The 18,358-nt window shown below is 42.0% G+C and overlaps 1 protein-coding gene across 1 annotated transcript in view; it reads left to right on the top strand.

Moving 5' to 3' along the window:
• Window positions 1-18,358, top strand: part of LOC126455674 (solute carrier organic anion transporter family member 74D-like) — a 238,356-nt gene that overhangs the window by 195,018 nt on the left and 24,980 nt on the right. The window contains exon 12 of the mRNA XM_050091445.1: window positions 3,995-4,155. Within this exon, the coding sequence (XP_049947402.1) occupies window positions 3,995-4,155 (161 nt within the window). The remainder of the gene's footprint in view (window positions 1-3,994; window positions 4,156-18,358) is intronic.

Genomic DNA, 18,358 nt, shown 5'->3' with positions numbered 1-18,358 from the left:
CTCAATCCATAGTCTGTACGCATTAGATTGTTCATTCCATTCAACAGTTCCTGAAATTCTTCTTCACTTTCACTGTATAACTATACCTCCATTAACAGTCGATTGGTTTTTTGAACCACGTCGCGCACTCAAAGTATGATCTTTTTATTGCGCAACTAAAAGGTCTTTAATGTGGCAGGTATTGCTACATCAATTGATCACAGTCAATGAAAAAAATTAACAATAACAGGGTGTATACGGGGACAAGGAAAAAGAATTCCCGGATTATTCTCGAATTTTTCCCGGATATTCCGTTTAAAAAATATGCTTTTTCCCGGGCGAAAATACACTTTTTCCGTGCTAAGTGACAGTGCGTTTTCCGTAGATTTTCTCTCGGAACTGTAAAACTTACCAATACTTTGAATGCTTAACGTTACACACACTCGCGTAGAAGTTCCCGGAAAAAAAAGGAGAGAAGTTTTGGAAAGTACTTTCATTTGCAGCTACATATACGCTGCATATTTTCGTATTACGAAAGTATAAATTCGAATTGCACCAAACATAGCGCGTTAGTTTCCGGAGCGTTGAAATCGCGGTTGCGATGTCCTTTTGTAAGCCAATCATATCTCATGCCACGTGATCTTGCCAGCCGATGACAGCAGATATTCATAGCATAGGACACATGTTATACTCAGCCAATAGGAAGATCACTGGTTACGTAGCGCGACCACACAAAGACGAAAAGTTAAAGGTTTACATTAATATACATACTTTAGCTACTAGAAAAGCTAAGCTTTCACCTATAACATTGGTCTCTACGATTAACAAGCTACAACAGAAGCTAAGCCTTCACATGTAATATTGATCTTTTTTTCGTGTTTTATACTTTAAGGTACATCACACAAACGTGCCAGTAAATTTAAAATTATGACGTAAATGTCAGGGCTCGAAATTCTTGTAAGTAGCTGGTCCTCAGAGTGTTCAGTTTTAAACGCTCTGTGATTTAGAAATTCCTCCCACTTTCTCGCACGTAACATAATTCATCTTGCGTAAAAAGAAATTTACTTTGAAAGTAACGCTTTTCGAACCACCGTTCGCAATACTATCCGGAGACTGTTAGAAATAGGTTCGATTTAGCAGTTGCCAGAGAGCGCCAGAAAACAGGCATTATTGCGCGTGCGCAGCTGCAATGGTGTAGGAAGCCCGCATGTTCGTATGCATAAAGCACTAAGAGAGCTTACATGACACCATAAAAGAAACAGGGCATCAGAAGATACTCACAAGGGCATCGTGATTTCGTAAACCATACTACAATGCATAATTCGGCTTGAAGTGCACATTGGTGTTTTCCAGATTCACAATGAATGAGGTCCCATCTGATACTCTACGATCTCATTTTTGGTTGTTTATTATGGCATAATGTCATACATGGCAGAATATGATAACGTGCACTTGAAATTCAGCAAACAGTTGGAACTAGCAAATACTTTGGAATGAAACACTTCGTTTCCAATAAAATGGCTGCCTCAGCGGAAAGATTAATAAAGTCCAATTTCTTTAGCAAACTTGCAAAAGTAACTTCACTGTTCTACAAGGCGATTAATGTTAGACTGATAATAACTTGGAAATAAAATTAAATAAGAAAACTGAAACTAATAACATATTTTTGCCCTCCGTAATTATGTGAATGTATTTTGATTCCCTTGATAGCTCCCAGCCACAGAAATCCGTTTTGTTTTCATTTGACGTGGGAGCTGTAAACCAAGAGAAGCAGCGAAAACACTAAACGTCACTTAACGCAAACACGGGTCACGTGTAGACTAAAACTACCCCACTACAACTCAGACAACTCTGCGTATGCGCGAATCTGGCAACTAGGGCGCGCGGGAAAAATTTTTCTCGTGTGCATCTGGCTGTTTGCTGCTACTGCCCATACAGCTAACAGCCACACTTGAAGTGGTCAGCCGGCCGAAGTGGCCGTGCGGTTAAAGGCGCTGCAGTCTGGAACCGCAGGACCGCTCCGGTCGCAGGTTCGAATCCTGCCTCGGGCATGGATGTTTGTGATGTCCTTAGGTTAGTTAGTTTTAACTAGTTCTAAGTTCTAGGGGACTAATGACCTCAGCAGTTGAGTCCCATAGTGCTCAGAGCCATTTTTTTGAAGTGGTCAAACAGTCCTAATGTGGCTAGTTGTGACGTCATGCTCACAGCATGCAGTTTATTGTTACGAACAAAGACATAGTCTTCACCTTACGGCCTTTTGACATATTTTTGCTATTTGCAAACGCTTGTGCGTGCACGGTGTTTTGTTGTTGTAAATTGCGCATTTCCTTTGCCACTAAAGTTTTATTTTTTTCCTGTCTTTTATATTTTATTGCTGCAGTATCATTCTCCAGTAGCAGGATACAGTAGCATTTTGCTAGAGAATCAATTTTACCAGTCAAAATTACAAAAATTTAACTGAAAGCTAAAAGAATGAAAAATTCCCGGAATTACGAAAAATTCCCGGGTTTTTCCCGGTTTTCTCCCGGATGAAAAAATTCCCGGGTTTTTCCCGGATTTCCCGGTTGTCCCAGGTCGTATACACCCTGAATAATATCTCTTATCTTGTATTTGCAATCCAACGACGACCTCGCTCTGACTTTGGCTCGTAATTAAAATTGTTGTCTAGGTAGCATCACTATCGCTGTTGGTGCGAAAGGCACTCGGATGTTAACTACGCCGACTTGAACTTACTAAGACAATCTTTCAGGATAAATTTGATGATTTATGTTTTTCATTGCAACGTGCTTCATACTTTTTTAAACAATGGTCACTTGAAAAAATTCTTCACACTCACTTTTCACAGAAATTCACATTTATTAAACTTTTTATACTTTCGCATGTCCAAAACATTACTTCATCATAAAGTTTAGCAGCCGTTACTGCTCTTAATAAAACTCACAACATTTTTCACTGTCCACAACTCAGACTCATCTTTTCATTTCCAACACAAAGTCAAGACTGTTCATATTCAACACAAAAACTTGACTGCTGTGTACGCTTCCACGGCAAAAGTCACAAGCCACCATCAAAGATAACAATAAGTACAAAGATATTCACACTAGATATTATATTGATTTCAACATCTCAAAATATCGACGTACATACATATAAAAATGAAATTTGAATAGAGTGAAAAATATGAGACATTACATAGAAAAATATTCATTAATCTACGGTATCGAAAAATTGGGTAGGAGGGTGGTAATGGTTTCGCAAATAAAGAACCTTTACAACTGGGAATAGCAATATCATAGCGAATCTTAACACTGATATCGTTTCACCTTGCTTTTTAATCCCTCTCTTTGACCTTTCTTTTATTTAAAAGAAATATAAATGTGTGTGAAATCTTATGGGACTTAACTGCTAAGGTCACCAGTCTCTAACCTTACACACTACTCAACCTAAATTATCCTAAGGACAAACAGACTCACCCATGCCCGAGGGAGGACTCCAACCTCCGCGGGGACCAGCCACACAGTCCGTGACTGCAGCGCCCTAGATCGCTCGGCTAATCCCGAGCGGCTTTCTTTTATTTCCGTTATTGCTTCTTCGACGTACAGATTGAACAGCAGGGCGAAAGACTATATCCCCACGTTACATCCTTTTTAATCTGTGGACTTCATTCTTGGTCTTACACTCTTCTTATTCCCTCTTGGTGCATATTGTATATCACCCGTCTTTCCCTATTTTCAACCGCCTTACGGCTATTTTTCTCAAGATTTCGAACATTTTGCACAACTTTTTCATTTAAAACGCTTTTTCTAGAGGTTGGGAAATTTAGTTCAAAGACGTACCACGTCTAGCTGTAACAACGGTTCTCACCCGACTGGGCATAAACAAGTTTCTTGTAGTAAACACAGAGAACTGAGTGGCGCCTTAGTGACATTTCCATATTCGTTTGATGGCAGATGTGTGGGGCGCTTTGATACTGTAGGGTAGTGGTTGATGCACACTTGTGACTTGTTCTCTGCAGGTGTACGGCGGCTGCGCCTGCATCCCTGGCAGCGGTCGCGCCGTGGAGGGCGCATGCGCCGTGGACTGCGCCGCCAGCTTCGGCCTCTTCCTGGCGCTGCAGTGCTTCATGAGCTTCGTCAGCTCCACCGGCCGCGCCGGAAACACCATCATACAGTTCAGGTCAGGCGCCCACTGTCCGTCGTTGTAACAGAACACACTACTTCACACTTCCGTGATGATCATAGAGTCCACTGCAAGGATCTTGTTTATTGAAAATTATCTTAGAGAAGTACCAATGCTGGGACAGCAGCGTTACATACCAATCAGTATGCGTACAGAGCTGTTTAAAGTAGAACGACCACACAAATTTAGTCGTAGGAAGGGAATATGCCATAATACTCAGAAAGTGTTATCCACGCAGGAAGGAGATAGCTTTCAACACCTTTGTTAGACCGCTACTTGAGTCATGATCGTCATTTTGGGGCCATTAGGACTGGTTGATGAAATGTTGAAGGTCCAAAGAAGAGCAGCGGTATTTGTTACAGATTCGTTTAGCAAGCATGAAGTATCACAGGGATGGTCAAGCAGCTACAGTGGCCGACGGTACGACAAAGGCGTTGGGCATCACGACGTGGTTTACTGTGAAAATTCAGAGAGCGTACGCTCCTAGAAGAGTCAACCAATATAGTGCTTCCTCCTATGTATATCTCGTGGAAAAAATCATGAAGGTAAAGCTAGAGAAATTCGAGTGCAGACGTTTCCATACCAGCAATTGTTACTTCCTCTCAACACTTGCGACAGGAACAGGAACAGGGGGGATGGGTAAGGTCGAGGGTGGCGGAGTTTGTATGCACATGTAGACTTATCTCTAAAACACTGCATTTGTGTGCAGCCAGCCGGTGTGGCCGTGCGGTTAAAGGCGCTTCAGTCTGGAACCGCGTGACCGCTACGGTCGCAGGTTCGAATCCTGCCTCGGGCATGGATGTGTGTGATGTCCTTAGGTTAGTTAGGTTTAATTAGTTCTAAGTTCTAGGCGACTGATGACCTCAGAAGTTAAGTCGCATAGTGCTCAGAGCCATTTGAACCATTTTTTTTGAACCATTTGTGTGCAGTCTATTTCTGAATGTTAACGAATCCAAATATACACACGCGCACGTTAATGACCATTTTCTTGAAACAGTGTCAGTTAAAACACGCAGCACTTTCAGAACCATATTCCCCACTATAGAAGTCGGTGTGCTGTCGTACGTTCTTCCATCATTCGTCATCAAAATGCAGATGTGGAGTTTCAGTGATGTGATTATAACACAGCGAAAGGGGCAGATCGTGGCACAGATCTGGGTAAGGAGATCGCTGTGGCTTTTAATGTGGGACGACTACTGTGCTGATGCACCAAAAATGATGCAGCATCTCCATAATTATAGTATCTGAAGTGTGCATAATATGCCACTCCGCTACATTTTAATGAGCTTACTGAAACCCCAATTTTGCAACACGACAATGAATGTCAGAAGGACGTACGACAAAAAGTATGACCCGCAAGCACTGCATGAATTAACGGACATTGTTTCAATCAAATGTTTAGTTTATTACCAAATAATAAATTATGAGCTGTGAATCTGCTGGTCATAGCTGAGTTAACTGCAAGCAAAGAGGGAAGTGGCAAAATCCAATATTTGGAGATATGTGCACCATACTTCAGTGGAAGAACCAATCTATTAGGTAGCATATGGATGTGGGTGTATCAGGTGCTTTTATCTTTTTCCTAGCGGTTATTTGAAGAATTATTTAAATACAATAGTTTTCCTTTCGCATACAAAGAGATACACGTGCACATACGTGTCTTTGGTTCTAAATATTTTGTAAAACGTTGCGATCAGGTGATTTCATGCATTGTGCCAGCATTTGGCAGATTAGAAGCTGTTTTTGCATTCAGAACATTAAAACAGAAGAGTGGAAGAAGGTGAACACATCAAGTGACGCTTTACTGAGGTATGTACAACACCTTTCTCAGTGTAGAATGACCCTCAGTGCCTTTAGTAGCGACAATGCAGGGATCAGAAAAAAAAATCTCTTAGTTTTGGAGGAGTGTCAAAGTACACCTCACTGACGACCCGATGATCACAGGTTCCTGATTTCTGGCCAATACTGTATGCAATATTTTGTAAGATTAGCCTCAATGACGACATGAATTTTGTAAGAGTGCAGAGTCCCGCGGTGGTAACATTAAGTAAAAAGTACTCAGCTTTCCACCCGCGTCAAGTGATTATAATTACATGAGCTTTCGCCAAGCACTGTTTGGCCATCACCCAGTGGTATGTCTGCCAGTGGGCTGCTGGTACGCCCTTATATCCACTTGCCGCCGCCTGTGTTCTCACTGGAGCCCGCGGCAGCATCATACATAGCCTTTCGTTTACTCTGTTTTTTACGGTGCGCTTCAATTGCGCGATCGCTGGATCCGACGCCGCGCTGAGCTACAGCCTACCGCCAGTATTTAGGGTGTTATCGGTGAATTTTATTTCAATGGCTTCTCTAATTACAAGGTCCTAGAATCCATTGATGCGAGCCGTTCTGTGGCTCCGTGTCGGGGAAGACAAGCCACCTACTGAGACGACACAAGATCAAATAGATCTTCTGGCCTCTCTCAAAAATCCGTCAATTATGAGACCAGTTAAAGACGCAGCAGGTCTCTGAACACCTGGGGTCTACAGGATACTTTGTGAGTGTGGCCAGCCTTACGTCGGAGAAACAATATGCTCTATGGCCTACGCTACTCCGACAAGTCTGCTTTAGCTGAATATGCTTCATAAAACAGACACTGGATGAAATTTTCCGAAACATCGTTGTGGCTCGCGGAAACAGCTTATGGAATAGTGTAAGTAAAGAAGCCATCGAAATAAAAATCACCAATAAAACTCTAAACAGAGACGGTGGCCTATAACTTGGCACGGCGTGGCATCCATCGATTGCGCGGTTGAATTAGGCACGTCGAAAGCCGAGTCAACATACGTCCGTATATGGCGATGCCGTGGGCATCAGTGACGTCACAGCCGGTAGCTAGTGTATATCAGAGGCTTATCAGCAGCCTATTGGCGGGCATACCACGTGACAAGAGCGAAGGAATGCTTGGTGAAAGCTCGTGTAATTTTAATCACTTCACGCGGTTGGAAACCCGAGAACGTTTTATTCGACATAAATTTTGATTCCATTGACCTAAGACGATTGCGATGCCACAACCCGAATTTACTGTGTTATTATTAGACCATGTGGCATCGAACTTCCGGAAAGCGGATAGAAATAGACATCATATGGCGATCCAACTACTACACGGAATTTTTGGAATAAATAATGATAATGGCGCGTAACAAACTTATTTTTACGTCTATATTTGATTATTAGTAGCACTGATAATCTCTTTGAAGCGACTGAACAGGGAACACATAACTCTGTGTTTTGGATATTGCCTAGCAGGAAGACATATTCATTTAAAACAATGCAACAGCCTGAAATCGTTTCACAATACTTAAGCAAACACGATAAACACTTGAACTTGTTTTAGGTTAATGTAAACTATACAAATTGTAATTACTGAATTTAATGTTATTGAGCTTGCATTGTGCTGAAGGCACAATGTGTATTGTGGTGGAAGCAATTTCTTTGAACGCTTAATTAAAGAACTATATAGATCTGCTTGTCAATATAGTTACTGAAAACGCTAATTGAGAATCACGTTGCTCGGACGGAACCGAGTAATTTTTGACTATGGTAATGTACTGAAAAGCCACCACATCGAACTGGATAGTAATTAAGGTGGCACAGTACCTGGTATCTTCCATCCGTTGCATGAAGCGGCGTCTGCTGGCAATTTCGGTGTTAATTTCGACTATTTTCTCTTGTAATATAACTACGCCGATATTCACGCGCCATAACTTTTCACTGATGTTGCAACACATATAAATTACTGGATATGGGGTAATAATTAGCTATTTCCTTTAAATAATTGATTTCACTCGGGGAATGCAATTTAAACCACAAAATTATTATTGCCTCCAAACTTTACACACTGTAGAGAACTTGGTTTGACTATTACACAAACTGATTCACAAAATATAAATGTACTGGTAATGGTGTCGGTATAACAACCACTGTTCATAATAATATTCTTGTAAGGTAACTTCTAGTTCGTTGCTACCAAGTGAGCTCACCAATGGACCTCATCAGTTACTGAGATCACCATACGCTGTTGGATGAGGCTACTGGTCCCTTCACATCTCGCCGTTGGCACAAGCAACTTGTTGTCATTAATATAGCATCGCACCATGCAGTGCCATGTACCTCAGAGCGGGAAGCCGTACTATTTTTCCGCTCACAGCCCATCTCCGTCGAAATACCGCGTCTTACAAGCCTTAGTGTCCATTTAGCTTGTACCCATACGATAAACGAAGTCCATATCTGTTTTCAGCTCAGTTCTAAATGGACTGTTAGCAACGTTTCTAGCATACACAGGTAGTCACTTTGACGCCACTTAACACTTGTTCTGCCTCAGAGCTACGCCCACCTACTTCTATCGCCAATATTATGCGCCATGCTGTACACTGTGCTCATTTCAGGGATTCCCCTCACACCTAAACATTATTTTACATTATGCCAAGTTCTCTATTTACAGTTAAACATACCATATCATTACAATATTCAGTTACAGTCATTTTCATATATTAAAGTAATATTACATTTATATTTTTACTACACGTAACAATATTACTTAGTTTAATTCTTTTATTATTTCGCTGTCAGAGAGTACCACAAGCCAGACACTGTCTCCCACATAGCGTTCTTTAATTTAGCTGCCACCAGGTGAAAACACTTTCGCTTTGTCTTCGATTCTGCCCCACAGAGGGCATAAGCATCCACTTTCTATACCGTTGCGCCTTGGCTATGCCTGGCATTCACTAGATGGTACGTTGTCACATTACACGAAAAAACCTAGGACGTCAAAGTTCAAAGATGATATTACTGAATATACTGTCACCAATGCCATAACAGAGATAATATCAGCAGTTATTTCCATTTGTGCTTCCAATTTACCATCCATTCTATACATATCTTAAGCGCATATCAAAAATATCTCTTTCCAAACCATATAGCAGATCACAGCAAGTGGAGGGCCTAGCACACCATCTGCTGTTGATGTGGTGCCTTCTGATGATGCTTTGTGAGTTTCGAAATAGGTATTTTCCGTTACACAAACATATAGAATCTTTTGTATGTGTGTTGTTCCAAGAACTTGTTTCAAAACTTGTGTTTGTTTTTTTTTTTTTTTAACACGGATTGTTCATTAGCCTTGTGCGCTGTATTATATGTATAATCAATAATTTATTTGTATGGGTTAATGCAATGCGTAAAAATGGGACAGACTATTGAATTATATTGTAGTGCGTCATTCCAACGAGATATTAAAGAAGAAAAACGGATGTAAGTGACGTTCTTAGAGACAGAGGGCCCCATTAGTGCTAACTAGATAGTTGGTAAAAACATTACTGAGCACAACATTCTGAATTTAGTTCACTGATATTGTTTTAATAATCACTGCAAGTGAGGGTTATTAGGCAACATAACAAATGAACATAGAATTTTAAATCTGTTACAAACTTTGAAGCTCATTTTCTCAGAGCTTGATTTTGTCACTTTTTCCCCCTTTGCTTTTAATCGCCTCAATTTTCTGTTCAGTCTATTTTTTCTTCAGCAATCTATGCTTCTGAAACCTTTTAGATTCGTTAACCTAATGTAAAATAGATAGATCTCTGTATTTTAAAACGATTTTGATTCAGTCGTAGATGTTCGAGTAATTTATAAGACTGTAAGTTTGAAGCACAGCATTATATGAAAGTGAAAAACGGACTTTGGGGAATCAGGGAAAGAAGAGCATAGAAACGTTTGGGATGTGGTGATACAGAAGAATGTTGAAAATTAGGTGGACAGATAAGATAAGCAATGAGAAGTTTATCTGCAGAGACAGCTTAGAAAGGAACACTGAAAAGGAAGCTCGCTTCCTTTGTTTAGTGACCATCGTGTATGTTCGATTCCTGGCGTTGCCAAGATTATTTCCTCAGTGGGAGAATGGGAACTGAGTCTCATCAGCCTCGTGATGCCAATGAAGGAGCAGCTGCTCCAAGGACTAGTGAACCAACAATGGCCAGGAGACGATGTGGTGACAGCACACCCGTCCATACTGCATCTACATGACTCCACCGGCAAAGGATGACACGAAGGACGGTCGAGCCCGATTGGTCCTTCAGAGCAGAACACTGATGTTTTCTGATTTATCAGGTAGAACGGACAGAATCATAGGGTGTTTGCAGTTATTGTTATGGTTGAACTGCTAAACGGGAATTTTAGCGTATGATCTTTCCCCCATAGTTGTGGACTCTAAAGGCCAAATTTTAAAAGTTTGTTTACTTGCGTACTGTCCCCCTGGGTTACTGTAATTTACATCACAAAACAGGGTAGTAACACAACACTGATTAGTAACATATGTAGTAGTACAGTCACACCATTAGTGCTCACTCTTAAAAAAAATCATTCGGTCTAATATCCTAGACCATATTTACTTTGTGTTAATGATATATGTTATATTTTAAGACGAATGTCCTTTGTGATTTTAGCTATTTCTTCAATGTGTTTGGTGATGTTGCACGGAACATCTTTGGACTAATTTCCTATGTGTCGTGTTGACCCTTTCTTACTATGAGGCAACTGACAACAGTATGAGAGGGACATCAGAGAAGAAATAATATATATTCAGAATAAACCACGCAAAATATTAATATCAAATTCTACGAGTATCATTCTGCGTTTTATATCTTTCGCGTTAATGCAAGGATTTTCTCCATATTGTTTATTTATTTGTTTATTGTTCCATGGGACCAAATGAAGGAGAAGTCTCCATGGTCATGGAACATGTCAGTACATGAAATTATAACACGATAGTAGAAACAGATAAAATGAAATATAACAAACATATTCAGGCGACAAGTTGTAAGTTTAAATAAAGAAAATCAACAATGTAACACTGGAATTTGCTTAATTTTTCAGCTCTTCCAGGAGCTCCTCGACAGAATAGAAGGAAAGAGCCATGAGGAAACTCTCAGTTTAGCCTTAAAAGTGTTTGGGCTACTTCTAAGATTTTTTAGTTCTTGTGGTAGCTTATCGAAAATGGATGCAGCAGAATACTGCACTCCTTTCTGCACAAGAGTCAAGGAAGTGCATTCCACATGCAAATTTGATTTCTGCCTAGTATTAACTGAGTGAAAGCTGCTAACTCTTGGAAATAGGCTAATATTGCTAACAACAAACTAAATTAAAGAAAATATATACTGTGAGGGCAGTGTCAGAATTCCCATACTACTGAATAGGGGTCGACAATAGGTCCTCGAACTTACACCACATATAGCTCGAACAGCGCGTTTTTGAGCCAAAAATACCCTTTTTGAATCAGAAGAATTACCCCACAAAATAATACCATACGACATAAGCGTATGAAAATATGCTAAGTAGACTGCTTTTCATGTTGAACTGTCACTTATTTCAGATAATTTTCTAATGGTAAATAAAGCAGCATTTAGTTTCTGAACAAGATCCTGAACATGGGCTCTCCACAACAGCTTAATATCTATCCGAACGTCTAGGAACTTGAACTGTTCCGTCTCGCTTATAATATGCCCATTCTGTCAAATCAAAATATCGGTTCTTGTTGAATTGTGAGTTAGAAACTGTAAAAACAGAGTCTTACTGTGGTTTAGCATCAAATTATTTTCCACAAGCCACTAACTTATTTCATGAACTACATTATTTGATACTGTTTCAATATTACACACAAGATCCTTCACTATCAAGCTGGTATCATCAGCAAACAGAAATATTTTTGAATCACCTGTAATACTAGAAGGCATATCATTTATATAAATAAGAAAGAGCAGTGCCCCAGCACTGACCCTTGGGGAACGCCCCAATTAACAGTGCCCCACTGGGACTGAACATCACTACCACTCTCAATAATGCGGAGAATTACCTTCTGCTTTCTGTTCTTAAAGTAAGAGGCGAACCTATTGTAAGCTACTCCCCTAACTCCATAATGGTCCAACTTCTGCAGTAATATTTTGTGGTCAACACAGTCAAAAGCCTTCGTTAAATCAAAGAAAACAGCTAGCGTTCGCAACCTTTTATTTAATCTGTCCAAAACCCCACCGAGAAAAGAGAATATAGCATTTTCAGTTGTTAAACCATTTCTAAAACCAAACTGTACATTTGACAGCAAATTATGTGATGGCATAGAAATAGGTCTAAAATTGTCAACATTATCCCTGTCTCCCTTTTTATAAAGTGGCTTCACTACCGAGTACTTTAATGGGTCAGGAAACCGACCACTCCTAAAGGAAAAGTTACAGATATGGCTAAGTACTGGGCTAACATACATGGAACAATACTTCAGTATTCTGCTAGATACCCTGTCATATCCATGAGAGTTCTTGGTCTTCAGTGATTTGATTATTAACTCAATCTCCCTCTTGTCAGTATCATGGAGGGCATTTCAGGTAACAGTCTTGGACACTTTTTTCTAAGAGCGCTATATGATTCCCTGTTGGGACTAGGTTTCTATTTAGTTCACCTGCTATATTCAGAAAGTGATTATTAAATATTGTACATATATGCACCTTATCAGTAACACTGACATTTCCACTACGCACTGATTCTAGTCTCTGCAGACCAGCCACTTCCTTTACGACTGACCGTATGGTTTTAATTTTATCCTGAGACTTAGCTATTCTATCTGCATACCACATACTTTTTGCCTTCCTAATAACATTTTTAAGCACCTTACAGTACTGTTTGTAATGGGCTGCTGCATTTAGATTTTGACTGTTTCTAACGTTTTGATACAATTGCCTCTTTGTTCTACAAGATATTCTTATCCCTATAGTCAGCCACCCAGGCTGCCTGTCCGTGCTAGTACCCTGTTTGTTTTGAATGTACTAACGGAAAGCAACTTTCAAAGAGCACGAGAAAAGTCTTGAGGAAAGCATTATATTTATCGTCTACTGTATCAGCACTATAAACATCCTGCCAGTCTTGTTCCTTGATAAGGTTTACAAAGGTATCTACAGCAACTGGATCAGCTTTCCTAAAAAGTTGATAACGATATTTAACATGTGTTGCAGCACAAAAATCTTTTAGAGTTAAAATTCGTGCATCATGATCTGAAACGCCATTCAACTTGTGGTGTGCGTACTGTAAGACCTTCGGTACACACACCATCAGATTATTTGACTTGTCGCTCTAACGAAGTAGGCAAGTGTCAGCAATATGTCTCGTGGTCTTATCGTGGCGTGTTTATCTTCTGCCATTAGGTCAGACGATAGAAATGCCACTTGCACGCTTAGAGTAGCAGATTGACGCTGACCAGCTTTAAACAGAACTTGATTAATTTTCACACACATTTATTAAAATAATAAAAACCATAGACATTACGTAACTTGATTCTGGATGCTGTTTACAATTGACAATCTGAAGTTCCTTTGGTCTTGGTACGTTAATCTTATTCTCACATATCTCTCATACTTGACAAAGTGCTTATACATTTATCTTCATGGTTATGTACAGGAATATGATAATCTTCTTAGGTGCGGACTGAAACTTGACTATTTACTGGTACAGACTAATGCAGACTGGTACAGACTGGTGCAGACAAATGCAGACTAATGCAGACTGACTAATCAGAGGTCTGTACACTCGTTATAATACCTCGCGCCTTCAGGTATCACTGCGCGCATATGATCCACGAGGAGAAAAGGTTTTACGTTAGCAGCAATCTCATTGGTTGCATTACATATTAATACGCAGATCGGCGGAAGCAGAATTTGGTCCGTCTCTCAGGCAGCGCCATCTCGTAGTGCGGAGACAGACAAGCGCTGTGCCTGCGCTGTTGTGCTTAGCGGGGCGCGCTCTAGTGGGAAAGTTGTGTACGCGCTGACTACGCGGAACTATGTACACACCACCCCTTTTTGCTGACGGAATGCCCTTCTAGTAATGAGGAATGAACAAAAATTTTGTCTATGGTTTTTCTACTGTTCCATTGCACACTCGTTGGAAAGAATACGGTTTTCATAAGATTATATGAATTAAGGAGGTCTACCAGCATCCTTTTCCTTGCACAGTCACTTATACAATTAATATTGAAGTCACCACATGTAACTAACTAATTGTATTTCCAATAAACTGAACCAAGAAGTTCCTCTAGCTTTAGCAAAAATGTTGTGAAATTGGAGTCTGAGAATCTATAAATAACAACAGTTAGAAGTTTAGCTCCACTAAATTTAACCACACCTGCACAACATTCAAACATATTTTCAGTGCAGTACTTTGAAACATCAATTGACTCAAATGGGATGCTGTTTTTCACATACATGGCTACTCCCACACACCAAAAAGAGCTCCTAGAAAAGCTGCCAGCCAACCTGTATCCTGGCAAAGGAACCCTCTGCATTTTCTCCTTATTTAAGAAGTGTTCAGATATAACAATAATTTCAGAGTCAAAATCTATAAGCAGTTCACTAACTTTATCTCTAATACCTTGTATATTTTGATGAAATATACTAATTCCCTCATTACTCAGATACCTACACTTTGTCGAAAGTGGTTCCTGTGTTAGAGAGACCTCCCTTAAGCAGGAATACCTATCAGCTGACTTCAATCTAAAAAAAGGAGCTCCTCTAACACCCACTACTACAGGAATTTTCCCATGAGTGATCCCACCACCCCCACCTATGCTGTCCCCTATAAGCTTTGCCAACCTCCCCTTCCCATACCTGTTGAGGTACAGGCCATGTCTAGTGAAACCCGTTCTGGTGATAGACTCCATCGACACCACTGAAATGTGACCCTTGCCTTCTGTCATCAGCGCACCCCCAAGTCTCATGTTATTACGCCTGACGGCTGTATTAAGATGAGGCCGATCGTGACGCTGAAACAGTTCCACGAAATACAAATTCATGTTGCCAGTCTGTGGATATCTTTTCCGGGTCACCATCTACACTCCTGGAAATTGAAATAAGAACACCGTGAATTCATTGTCCCAGGAAGGGGAAACTTTATTGACACATTCCTGGGGTCAGATACATCACATGATCACACTGACAGAACCACAGGCACATAGACACAGGCAAAAGAGCATGCAAAATGTCGGCACTAGTACAGTGTATATCCACATTTCGCAGCAATGCAGGCTGCTATTCTCCCATGGAGACGATCGTAGAGATGCTGGATGTAGTCCTGTGGAACGGCTTGCCATGCCATTTCCACCTGGCGCCTCAGTTGGACCAGCGTTCGTGCTGGACGTGCAGACCGCGTGAGACGCCGCTTCATCCAGTCCCAAACATGCTCAATGGGGGACAGATCCGGAGATCTTGCTGGCCAGGGTAGTTGACTTACACCTTCTAGAGCACGTTGGGTGGCACTGGATACATGCGGACGTGCATTGTCCTGTTGGAACAGCAAGTTCCCTTGCCGGTCTAGGAATGGTAGAACGATGGGTTCGATGACGGTTTGGATGTACCGTGCACTATTCAGTGTCCCCTCGACGATCACCAGTGGTGTACGGCCAGTGTAGGAGATCGCTCCCCACACCATGATGCCGGGTGTTGGCCCTGTGTGCCTCGGTCGAATGCAGTCCTGATTGTGGCGCTCACCTGCACGGCGCCAAACACGCATACGACCATCATTGGCACCAAGGCAGAAGCGACTCTCATCGCTGAAGACGACACGTCTCCATTCGTCCCTCCATTCACGCCTGTCGCGACACCACTGGAGGCGGGCTGCACGATGTTGGGGCGTGAGCGGAAGACGGCCTAACGGTGTGCGGGACCGCAGCCCAGCTTCATGGAGACGGTTGCGAATGGTCCTCGCCGATACCCCAGGAGCAACAGTGTCCCTAATTTGCTGGGAAGTGGCGGTGCGGTCCCCTACGGCACTGCGTAGGATCCTACGGTCTTGGCATGCATCCGTGCGTCGCTGCGGTCCGGTCCCAGGTCGACGGGCACGTGCACCTTCCGCCGACCACTGGCGACAACATCGATGTACTGTGGAGACCTCACGCCCCACGTGTTGAGCAATTCGGCGGTACGTCCACCCGGCCTCCCGCATGCCCACTATACGCCCTCGCTCAAAGTCCGTCAACTGCACATACGGTTCGCGTCCACGCTGTCGCGGCATGCTACCAGTGTTAAAGACTGCGATGGAGCTCCGTATGCCACGGCAAACTGGCTGACACTGACGGCGGCGGTGCACAAATGTTGCGCAGCTAGCGCCATTCGACGGCCAACACCGCGGTTCCTGGTGTGTCCGCTGTGCCGTGCGTGTGATCATGGCTTCTACAGCCCTCTCGCAGTGTCCGGAGCAAGTATGGTGGGTCTGACACACCGGTGTCAATGTGTTCTTTTTTCCATTTCCAGGAGTGTATGTTATACTCCCCATCCCTATCAATACTATTACCAGCCCCACCCACAATCACAACCTCATCCTCTTTAGTAAAATCTCTACATAACTCCCCTATGTTAACAGTCACCTGAGCGAATCCTGCATTAGGCTTCACAATGCTGGTGACCTGGCACTCACTCCCCAACATTTCCTGCAACTGCTGGCCTACACCTCTGCCATGAGATCTACCTAACAGCAGAACCTTCTTCTTTCTCTTCGACTTTACAACTGTCCTAGCCACCATAACTGCTGAGGTCTGCTGCATACTTCCTACATCTACAGCTACTAGAGATTCCTCTCCACTAGACTCTGACAGTTGGTCATATCTATTGCAAACACCAATAGTAAAACTATCTGAAAATCTCCTTCTCCTAGCAGATCTCTTGCCAACAGCCAGCTCCCATTCTCCAACCCCCTTCTCCCTCCTCATCCTATCTAGCTCCTCCTGTGCGTTTTTCAACTGCACCTGAAGGGCACAGATCTTACGCTCCTGCTCCTCTATGAACTTACTCTTGCTACATAACCTGCAATTCCAGACACTGCATTCCCCCCCCCCCCCCCCCAGTGAAAATACTTCGAACAAGTCTAAAAAGTCTCACACCGCAATCCACTACCCACGAAACTACGGCAAAGCCCACACTTCTCACTCATGGCAAAATTTTACAGTTATTGAAACAAGAAAACTACTTTATCTCAGTTCCGCTACTACAATAAGAAGATGTTAAAAAACTGACTACAATTATCACAAACTTACTCTACAAGGGAAGTAACTACTATTCTTAACAGTATTAACCAACAACAAATGAGAATATAACAAAAGACTAACACAGAAATAAAATGAAACGTCTAATGACACTGTAACGAAACTGACAACAGATCCCAAAAAGTTCTTCTGAAATTATTTCACCAGAAAACACCAAGAACACCGGTTGAAAAGTACTAAAGTTCCTAAATAAACCACAGTACACAAACAATTAATTAGTACTTAGCTTTCGATGCGCGGCTACAGCTGCAACTGGTCAGCGTGGAATGGAAACACAGGTAAGAGGTTAAGTTGCTCGATACGAAACACTCAAAAATACCAGGTCACAACACAAGGAAGGCAGAGGTGACTGAAGAAACCACTAATAAGTCACTTATATAGTAAGTATTATCACAAAAACCGTTAAAATATCTATCTGAAACCTAAAAATATATAAAAACTTAGAGAGCGATCTCATACGCAGTCACGCGCTTATGACGTCACACCAAAGATCATGTCACGTCCTCATCATTTGTAGAATAAGCACTGCAAATGAGGTGACATAAAATACAATCAAAAAGAGACCAGCCGGAGACTCTAAAATGAAAAGCACTGAACAGATCATAATGTCGTTGCCTGTGGAAAAATGTTTTGTCTCTATGAGAGCGGTGAAGTTCCAAGCTTGCAGCTAGAGGGACAAAGGTGCACGTCTACATGACGACAAGCGAACATTCTCACTCGTCGACCCTCCACTGCACTCAATCGTGCTGAAAACAATGAAATGGAGGCTTCAAAGAAAGAGCAAGTGGGTGTAGTGCGTTTCATGACACCGAAACGAGCGCGGGCAACGGAAATTCGTTAAGAATGGCACAAGATCCAGTTTCAACCCTCAACCCGACGTCTGCGGCAGTGGCTACTACTGTAACTGCCCGGTCTTATATGATGAGAGCATCCACCTGCTGGACAGTGGTATCCTTAATGCGGTGTGGCTTTCCAGAACGTGCGTCGTTGGCCAACGACATCCGTTCTCGACATTTGTGTCACACGTTGACGCTTGCATTGGGCATGCAAGATGAATTTTCGTTGCCCGCATCCCTTATATCGTCAGGAGAC

The sequence above is a fragment of the Schistocerca serialis genome, chromosome 1 (assembly GCF_023864345.2).
Source record: "Schistocerca serialis cubense isolate TAMUIC-IGC-003099 chromosome 1, iqSchSeri2.2, whole genome shotgun sequence".
Classification (NCBI taxonomy): Eukaryota; Metazoa; Arthropoda; class Insecta; order Orthoptera; family Acrididae; genus Schistocerca; species Schistocerca serialis.
The sequence above is the reverse complement of the archived record's forward strand: the minus strand, read 5'-3'. Positions and strand labels throughout refer to the sequence as shown.